Source organism: Procambarus clarkii, chromosome 37 (assembly GCF_040958095.1).
Source record: "Procambarus clarkii isolate CNS0578487 chromosome 37, FALCON_Pclarkii_2.0, whole genome shotgun sequence".
Taxonomy (NCBI): domain Eukaryota; kingdom Metazoa; phylum Arthropoda; class Malacostraca; order Decapoda; family Cambaridae; genus Procambarus; species Procambarus clarkii.
The window spans coordinates 39,615,158-39,625,627 of NC_091186.1; the positions used below are offsets into that span (position 1 = coordinate 39,615,158).

Sequence of the window (10,470 nt, forward strand, 5' to 3'; positions counted from 1 at the left end):
ACAGAAACGGAGCGGGAGTGAGAAGAAAAGTGCTCGAGGAAAAGGCGTTTTAGAACCGTAGGAGGGGTAAAAGCTTTAGTGATACGGGTCAAGGATGTACAAAACCACGGAAGAGGGACCCTCCACGGGGGCAAAGAAGGAACAACACGTGGAGAAACATCAGAAATACGAACGGAAAGAGAATCCTGCAGGCGAGATAACCGGACAGAAAGAGGGAGGTGGTGAAGAGGAACAGGAACCGCAGGAGGGGTAAAAGTTAAAGCACGACAGAGGCGAGAGGAAGGATGTTGCAAGGACCGCGCAAGATAGCGAAGACAGTAGCGATCATGGCGGTCCTGGAGAGACAGGAAGCCAGTGTCAACATACAAGCTAAGGACGGGAGTCGAACGAAAGGCACCAGAACTGAGGCGCAACCCAGTATGGTGCAAAGCATCAAGACGGCGAAGAGTAGAAGGAGAAGCAGACGAGTAAGCAGGGCAACCATAATCGAGCTTAGACAGGACGAGAGAGGAATGTAAAGCAAGGAGAGTGCGCCTATCTGCCCCCCAAGAAGTATGGGACAAGACCCGAAGGAGGGTAAGGGCCTTAGAGCACTCAACACGGAGGTAAGAGATATGGGGAGACCAAGACAAACGAGTGTCAAGGAATAACCCCAAAAGCTTCGCGGAATCTTTGTATTCAAGGGGATGACCATAAAGTGACAAAGAGGGACGAAGAACAACCCGTTTCCGCGTAAATGTCATGGCACAAGTCTTAGAAGTAGAGAACTTGAAGCCATGATCAGTGGCCCAAGACGACACGGCATCAATTGCAAGTTGAAGCCGGCGTTGAAGGAGAGGCGAATCATCACCCTGACAACAAAGGGTAAGATCATCGACATAGAGAGCGGAGAAGACACCAGAAGGAAGAGAGGAAAGAAGACCATTGAGGGCAACCAGAAAAAGAGTAGTGCTCAGAACACTACCCTGGGGCACACCTTCGTATTGCTGAAAAGAGGGAGAGAGAGCGGTACCAAGGCGCACCCGAAAGGAACGACGAGAAAGGAAGCTGCGGAGAAAGAGAGGGAGATGACCACGAAGGCCAAAAGAATGAAGTTGAGATAGGATATGATAACGCCAAGTGGTGTCGTAAGCCTTTTCCAGGTCAAAAAGGACAGCAACAACGGAGGTCTTCGCAGCAAAAGCAGTACGAATATAGACCTCCAAGTTCACCAGGACATCTGTCGTGCTGCGGCACTTGCGGAAACCAAATTGAGAAGGGGAGAGGAGGTGATGGTGTTCCAGGAACCACATCAGACGAACGTTAACCATACGTTCAAAGAGTTTGCAGACACAACTCGTGAGAGCAATAGGGCGAAAGTCCTTAGGGGAAGTACCCAGAGACCCCGGTTTGCGAACAGGGAGGACAACGGCATCGAGCCAGTCCTCAGGGACTGACGACGACTCCCAGATCCGATTATACAGACTCAGTAAATACTGAGACGTGCTCGGAGGGAGATGGCGAAGCATCTCATAATGAATACCATCGGAGCCCGCCGCCGTAGAACCGCAGAGGGCCAGGGCAGAACGAAGTTCAGAGAGAGAGAAGGGATCATTATAGGGAAGCTGAAGATGAGTGCAGAAATCTAAAGGACGAGACTCAAGGACAGGTTTACGAAGAAGGAAAGATTGGGGAAGATGAAGACCAGAGTTAACAGAAGAAAAGTGGGAACCCAGTTCGGAAGCGACCTGCAACGGGTCCGCCACAAGAGTATCATGGAGGTGAAGGACCGGTGAAACATCGGAACGAACTTACCCGCTATCTTGCGGATACGCTTCCAGATCTGGGCCAGAGGGGTTTCGGACGTAATTGTTGAGACATAAGATGCCCAACATTCACGTTTAGCCGTACGGATGGCTCTACGGGCCACCGCACGTCGCTTTCCGAAAGAAAAGAAAAGAATCGGTCGTCTGCCTACGGCGGTGCCTCTTCCAGGCTGCCACGCTTACAGCGAACAGCCCGAGCACAGTCCGCATTCCACCAGGGAACGCACTTCCGTGGACCCCGAGAGGAAGAGCGAGGAATAGAGCGGAGGGGCAGCGTTGAAGACAGTGTCATGAAAAAGGAGGAGAGCGCGAGAGAGAGGCAGAAGGGAGAGGTCAGAGAGAGCAGCACTGAGGGTAAATAGGGTCCAGTCTGCCTTAGCAAACTGCCACCTAGGGAAAGAGAGGGAAGGGCGAAAAGAGAAAAAGGAAACAAGGATGGGGAAATGATCACTTTCCATGGAGGTCATCAAGAACCTGCACGTGAAATCTAAGTAAAGAGAAGAAGAGCAGAGAGAAAGATCAAGACAAGAAAGGGTTGCAGAGTCCGAGAGTCCAAATGAGTGGGGCTCACCAGAATTCAGAAGAGACAGGGAAGAAGATAGGAGAAACGGCTCAAGGAGGCGACCCCGGGTATTCGTCAGAACGTCACCCCCAAAGAGAATGACGACAATTGAAGTCACCAGCAGGAGCACAGGCTCCGGCAAGGAGTCTAGGAGGTGTTTCAAATCAGGAAGAGAGAGCGGGACACTCGGGGGAAGATAAATGGAACAAACTGTGTACCATTTCCCCACAAAGATACGAGCAGCAGAACAATGGAGAGGCAAAGGAAAAAGTAAAGGAACAAAGGGAACATCTGCACGAATCAAGAGAGCAGAAGAATTAAAAGCCCCAGGAATGGCTGGGGGGGGGGAGAGAAAGGAATAGCCACGAAAACGACCAGGACGAGCACCAAGCATTGGCTCCTGGAGACAGACACAAAGGGGCGAAAACCGCGAAATCAGAAGTTGGAGTTCGAGGAAATTGGCGTAATAACCTCGAACGTTCCATTGAAGAATGGACAACGACGAGAAGAGAAAGGACAAAAAACAGAGAACAAGGAAGAGAAACAAAGGTGAAAGAGCAACAGAGCACGTTAAAGAATATCAGGGTCGGGATCAGGGTCAGCAAAGTCAGGGTTAGGGGGCATGAGTAAACTGAGCAAAAGACGGAGGGAAGGAAACGGGAGAACAGATCAGAGGTGGGCGGGCGGGGTCCGGAGGAGGAGGAGGAAGAAGAGGAGACAACGGAGAGGAGCAGTCAAGGACACCAGTAGGAAGAGGGGGAGTAGGAAGAGGGGAGTGCACCCCAGCAAGAGCAGCAACCGAAAGGGAAGCAGGGGCCAAAGAAACCTCCATAGCAGGAACAGGGGGCGCAACCACTGAAACGGGAGGGGAAGGAGCAACAGAGCCAGAAGCAGGAGCTAAGGAAGAAAGCGAAGCCTTCTTACCCGCCGGGGAAGAGGAAGGAGAGGAGCCAGGCTTACGCTTCTGACTTAAAGAGACAGGTGTCCCAGCAACTACGTACCGGGCAACGGATTCCAGTGTCTCAACAGGAGAAGCCGAACGAGAGCACACACGACGGCCGTTAGGAGAGCGATGGACATCCGCCTGCACCGACAGGCGGCGGGGAGAGCCGATAGATGGAGGAAGAGGATGGGAAGGAGGATCGGAGGGGGACGAGGAAGAAGACACAGGAGACATGACAGACCGGGTTGAAAGAAGGGGAACCCCAGACAGAGGACCAGGAGGGGGACCCCTCGGGAAAGAACTCAAAGGAACAGAGGAGGGGGCAGTGGGCGTATCAGGGTCCAAGGCCCAGAAACGGTTGAGAGTCTGAGGAAGGGGGGAAGGACGAGGAGAGGAAGAGCGCAACACGCGAGCATAAGAGATGTTAGTATAAGGCGGGAGCCGGCGAACCTGGCGCCTCGCCTCAGGAAAAGACAAACGCTCCCGGTGCTTCAGGTTAAGGACGGCCGCCTCAAGCTTGTAATGGACACAGGCACGGGAGAACGTAGGATGGGCCTCACCGCAGTTGAGGCAGCGAGCTTGGGGAGAAGTGCACTCCGACTTAGAGTGACCTTCACTCCCACACAAAGGACAGAGAGAGACAGTCCCAGAGCAGCGGAGGGCACCATGCCCAAACCTCCAGCACTTATTACAAAGTCGAGGAGAAGGAATATACTCCTGGACAGAGCACCTAGCACCAGCAAGAATGACAGAGGATGGAAGGGTCCTACCATCAAAGGTGATCTTCACAACGCGAAGGGGTTGACGGCGACGACCACGAGGGGGACGAGTAAACGAGTCAACCTGGAGGACAGAATGGCCTTGGGCATCAAGGATATGCCGAATATCATTGTGGCAATCCTGCAGATTCCGAACACCGGTTGCAACATGGGGTGGGAGGAGAATAGTGCCAACACTGGAATTCATCTGAACGTTCTTGGAGACCCGAACAGGGATCTCGCCAAGGCAAGATAAGGCAGCCAAGCGGGAAGCCGCATCCTGAGAAGGAGCAGCAACGACACGTGTACCGAGACGAGTGGGGTTGAAAGTAACACACGCATCCACGGAATCTACAAGATGCCGATGGAGGGAGAAATCGTCAGGAGGCGCAGAATCAAGAGGGAGGAGATCAAAGTATTTGGCCCATGAAGCAGGACCAAACAAGGCCTGATACGCATCAGCACGGGAAGGAATCGAGCGAGTGCGGTTGGGGCGCGAACGGCGTTGAGAACCCCTAGAGAGAGAGGGGTCAAAAGGCGCAGTAGTCACAATGAAAGACTTAGCCACACCAGGGGACGAAGTGGTCACCACCGGGGGCTGGAGGCTCGACCCAACCTCAGAGGAGGGAGGGGAGCTGGGGGAAGAAGTCAGGACGGTCAAAGGAGGAGCAAGGTCGGGGCCCAACGCAGCGGGAGCTACAGAGCCTGGTCTTCCAATACAGGCCGACTCGGGGGCTTGGTCGCCCACCCCACGAGCCTGAGAGGGTACAACGGAAACATTCAACGACATAGAGACGAAAAGTGACAAATTCATCCACGAATGTGCCCCCATACTCACCATGGAGCCACAATTAGAGGCAGGACACCCAACAGGAAGCTATCGCCGATCATGCCGGGGCCCCCTAGGGGTGCGTCGTGAGTATACGCCCCACAAACGCCACCTTAAGAACCGTCAGTCCGTCGAGATCGGGTTCAGCGACGAAAGGGGGATTGACAATAAAAGGTTCCCCTCGCTCGAGACGTCGGGTACTACAGTTCTACGGGTGCAAGAGTATGCCTCCTCAAGCACCCGGGCGTCAAAATAGAAGAAGTCCAAAGAAATAATCCAAAACAAGCAAAAGGTCGGCAGGAAACGACAAGCAGATAGGAGAAGAGGGGGAGAAAAACGAAACATAAGGAAAAGGAAAAGCGATCCGGCACAATTGGAGAAGACAGCAGCAGGAGTGCAAGGCCAGAAAAGGACAGAGGACTGCCCAACGGAGCATCACACTCCGGCAGCCGTCCACCAAGCCCCCTCACGACGCCAACGGGCCGGAAGGGGAGGGGGAATTTTTTTTTTTTTTTTTTTTTTTTTAGAAGTGAATAAGAAAATTCACTTTCACAAACAAGTGTGGTAGACGGTTGGAACAAGTTAGGTGAGAAGGTGGTGGAGGCCAAAAGCGTCAGTAATTTCAAAGCGTTATATGACAGTGCTGGGAAGATGGGACATCATGAGCATAGCTCTCATCCTGTAACTACACTTAGGTAATTATATAGTTTATAGGTTGTGTGGGGTCTATGTTCTCCTATTCCACATTCCATAACATGGCATTTGTTCACATTAAATTCCATTTGCCAAGTGGTGCTCATACACTTATTTTGTTCAGGTCTTCTTGAAGGGCAGGACAATCATGAATTTATGATTTCTGCCAGTACAATAGTCAGTTCTGCATATGTGGAGCACAGTGACTTACAAAGGAAAATTATTATTATTATTATTAATTATATATCCTCCCCAAAGCAATGGAATAGTATAGGAAACACTTATTTAAGACATTCACTGGTTGAAAATATATATATAGAAACAGCAGCGTTAAATGATGAAAACAGTCTGGAACTCTATAAGACATACAAATGACCAATTTTGGGATATGAGTTTTGTGTGAAACATTATTGGAACCAAGCGAGTGCACACAGAGTGGAGAGCGGCAGCAAGTTGTCCACTTGCGACTACTCCAGTGTCCAGTAGACGTCAATGCGACGCTTGGGTGGTCTTCTACAGTAATGATAAGTGCATTAACTGTACTAATGCTTTTTTTCTTTGTTAGTTTAGGGATAGGAATGTGTGTTTGTAGAACCCTGTGTGTCTTGTGTTATTTTAGGCTCATTCACCCACTTTAACCACTGCACTGCGCAAAGCGCCTTTAGGCACTCTGAGAATTGTTATTTTTTCTAATTAGGCTATATTTTAATGTTTTTTAATGTTTTCATTACTTTGTGTTTTTAAATGGAAATAGTTGAGTTTGGAAACTTTTTGACATTAACTTTACCTGGACATTTATAAAAACAACAAAAATATGTCCTTGAAAATTGCACTAAAAAGTTTTTGTCGAAACCAGGCGTGCAGAGGTTAAGGAGTACTGTAACACGTGGTTTAAACTCCATCAACCTTGGTCCCCGTTAGTAAAGTGATTAAGTGTAGAGACCTTATATTGTAAAAATCCATGCTACTATTGGACCATGCTGGACCAATATTCAATTCATCCATCATGTTTGGTGAAGAGTATCACTCAATCTCAACAATCCAGAAACGTAATCGTGTGTTCCCATAGTTAATAAGTGTAGAATAATCCAGAGTTCAATAAAGCCCATGTGTGAAGATTTAACCCCAGTGCACTTATTGTCCAACTTAGACTAAGAATACTTGACCCTTCCCCAATTATCATATATGATACATACATTTCCTTCCATTATTCATAAGAAAGTAAGGACAGGTAGTGTTAGTCTGTACTCCCGGGTACGGCTTACAGGCAGCCCTGCTGCTGCAATATGTTAACAAAAAATATTATCCCATACTCCGGGATATATTTATAAAAAATATTGGCCCTTGTGTGAATATGTTAATCTGTAAGTAATATTAACTCTGCTCTAGAATAGCTAATGCAAAGAATGTATATAAATATTATGCAATTTGTATTAGTAAATAAAGTACTGCAATATTACTTTTTTGTTGTAAATACATCTAGTTTAACCAAATATTCTTTTCCACAGGATAACAAGCCAGAGGAATGTTCAGTGTGTTTTAACGATTATGACGACAATCAGCTACGGCCTCGCAATCTGCCGTGTGGCCACACATTCTGCTCCCAGTGTATTGACAATGCTATCAAGAATGGTCAGCTGTCCTGCCCCAGCTGCCGTGCCGAGCACACTGCCACAGCCTCTACTCAGTTCCCAATTAGCTATGCTGTGGAGGCTTTTGTTAGGAAACTCAAAAATATTCAGCTAACAACTGAGGAAGCAGTGCCAGCAAAACCTTATGAAGGTCCCGCCAGAGGCATCAGTAAGACATTACGTTCCCTGGTGCAGGAGCAGAAGAGCATCATCAGCAGCCTCATTACTAGCTGTGAAGAGGTACTGTCCCAGCTGGGGGAGTACCGGGGGCAGCTGGGGGACTGGAAGACTCACCACCTCCAGCTCCAGGACAGACTCTATGCTCTGGTAGAGCAGAACAAGTCAGCAATGAAGCTCTTGGAACTGGAGGATACCAGTGTGGTAGATATGACACCACAAGGAGAGGAAGGGAAGACTCAGCTGCAGGCCATGTTGGGGAGCCTCGACACAGTCACCACCCCACAGGAGGTTGGCACAACCATAGACACAGCTGATGGGTGCAAGATGAAGGTAGAAGATTGGCTCCGGAAGTGCCAGGAACTCTTCCCAGATGTCAACACTGTCCACACCTCAGTGAAGGTACACTACCGAAGGTCACATTGTTCTCACCCAACTGAGTGTAGTATTGCCTCTGTATAAACACTTTTGACATAGAAACACATCAAGATGAGAGTTGACTTTATAGATAGGAAACATTTTTATTAATAAAGTCAACTGTCATCTTGGTGTTTCTCTACACTGTGGTCAGTGTAGAGAAACACCATTACTTATATTGTGAAATTATTTATTCAGAGCCTGATGCTTCATTATAGACCAGTTACTTTACTCAGAGCCAGATGCTTCATTATAGTCCTGTTACTTTACTCAGAGCCTGATGCTTCATTATAGTCCAGGTTCCACCATTAATGTTTGTGTTGGTAATGACAGGTGCAGGAGACCATCAGGGAGGCCCTGGAGATGATGACCACAGAGACAGGTGCCACAGCTGACCCCGTACACCTGGGAGATTCAGCCTCCACCATTAATGTTTGTGTTGGTAATGACAGGTGCAGGAGACCATCAGGGAGGCCCTGGAGATGACGACCACAGAGACAGGTGCCACAGCTGACCCCGTACACTTGGGAGACTCAGCCTCCAGCATCATGAATAAAGTTAAGGAAATCACTGGACAGATCCCCCAGAAGCAATTAACAGTAAGTTTTTTATTTTCTCTCATAGGTCATATCACAAGATATTGAGTTGCGTTTTGAGGAGAGGAAGTTTGTTCCTAGGTTTATCGAGGTTCCCCAAGTTCTACTTCCGACTTTCCTTAACATACAATCTAAAATAGTTGTCTAACTCCTGGATATATATTTTCTGGTAAGTGAACAGACATCAGGTGAAAGGAAACATGGGAACCATTTCTGTCCTGCGTGATGATTAAGCCTGTGATCCTCTATTGAACCCGGGATCCTGGCCCCCCCCCCTCACAGAGGCACAGAGAGTGGGTGACACTCCACCAACCTACCAGGGAAGCATCCAGGAGGACATTGAAAATAAACAGACCACTGCTGGCTTCGAAGAGACTGATGCCTTCAAACTGCCAACAAACTTCTAAACAATGCCAGCACCAACCTCCTTGCCAGTAGAGGGGGGTTGGAGCTACAGGTCCAGCACCAACCACCTGCCAGTAGAGGGGGGCTGGAGGTACTGGTCCAGCACCCACCCCTTGCCAGTAGAGGAAGGTTGGATTTACATATCCAGCACCAACCCCCTGCCAGTAGAGGGTAGCTGGAGCTACAAGTCCAGGACCTATCCAATGCCATTAGAGGGGAGCTGGAGCTACAGGTCCAGGACCAACCCCCTAGCCAGTAGAGGGGGGTTGGAGCTACAAGTTCAGCACCAACCCCCTGCCAGTAGAGGGGGGCTGGAGCTACAAGTCCAGGAGCAACCCCCCTGCCAGTAGAGAGGAGGCTCGATTAAACACGTCCAGCCCTCACTCCCTGCCAGTAGAGGGGGGCTGGAACAACAGGTCCAGCAGCAACTCCTTCCCAGTAGAGGGGGCTGGAACAGTAGGTCCATCGCCAACCTCCTGCTAGTAGAGGGGGCTGGAACAACAGGTCCAGCAGCAACTCCTTCCCAGTAGAGGGGGCTGGAACAGTAGGTCCATCGCCAACCTCCTGCTAGTAGAGGGGGGCTGGAGCTACAGGTTCAGCACCAAACCCCTGCCAGTAGAGGTGGGCTGGAGCTACAGGTCCAGCATCAACCCCCTGCCAGTAGAGTGGGTTGGAGCTACATATCCAGCACCAACCCCCGGCCAGTAGAGGGGGGCTGGAGCTACAGGTCCAGCACCAACCCCCTGCCAGTAGAGGGGGCTGGAGCTTCAGTTCCAGCACCCATCCCCTGCCAGTAGAGTTGACTGGAGCTACAGGATCAGCACCAACCCCCTGCCAGTAGAGGGTGGCTGGAGGTACAAGTCCAGCACCAACCCCCTGCTAGTAAAGGGGGATGGAGCTACAAGTCCAGAACCAACCCCTGCTAGTAAAGGGGGCTGGAGCTACAGGTCCAGCACCAACCCCCTGCCAGTAGTGGGGGGCTGAAGTTACAGGTCCAGCACCAACCCCCTGCCAGTAGTGGGGGGCTGAAGCTACAGGTCCAGCACTAACCCCCTGCCAGTAAAGTAGGGCTGGAGCTACAAGTCCAGGACCAACCCCCTGCCAGTAAAGGGGGGAGGGGTTGGAGCTACAGGTCCAACACCAACCCCCTGCCAGTAGACAGGGGGCTAGATTGAATATGTCCGCACCTAGCCCCTGCCAGTAGAGGGGGCTGGAGCTACAGGTCCAGCACCAAACCCCTGCCAGTCGAGGTGGGCTGGAGCTTCAGGTCCAGCACCAACTTCCTGCCAGTAGAGGGGGGCTGGAGCTACAGGATCAGCACCAACCCCCTGTCAGTAGAGGGGTGCTGGAGCTTCAGTTCAGCACCAACCCCCTACCAGTAGAGGGGGGCTGGAGCTACAGGTCCACCACCAACCCCCTGCCAGTAGAGGGGGCTGGAGCTACAGTCCAGCACCAACCCCCTGCCAGTAGAGGGGGGGCTGGAGCTTCAGTTCCAGCACCAACCCCCTACCAGTAGAGGGGGGCTGGAGCTACAGGTCCAGCACCAACCCCCCCAGTAGAGGGGGCTGGAGCTACAGTCCACCACCAACCCCCTGCCAGTAGAGGGGGCTGGATCTCAGATCCAGCACCAACGTCCCTGCTAGTAGAGGGGGGG

General features: G+C 50.8%; 1 protein-coding gene across 1 annotated transcript in view; it reads left to right on the forward strand.

Moving 5' to 3' along the window:
* LOC138371913 (uncharacterized) overlaps nt 1-8,818 on the forward strand; it is an 85,929-nt gene extending 77,111 nt beyond the window's left edge. Inside the window, exons 3-5 of the mRNA XM_069336963.1 lie at nt 7,099-7,800; nt 8,268-8,414; nt 8,732-8,818. Of these exons, the coding sequence (XP_069193064.1) occupies nt 7,099-7,800; nt 8,268-8,414; nt 8,732-8,818 (936 nt within the window). The remainder of the gene's footprint in view (nt 1-7,098; nt 7,801-8,267; nt 8,415-8,731) is intronic.
* Nucleotides 8,819-10,470: the final 1,652 nt, after the last annotated feature.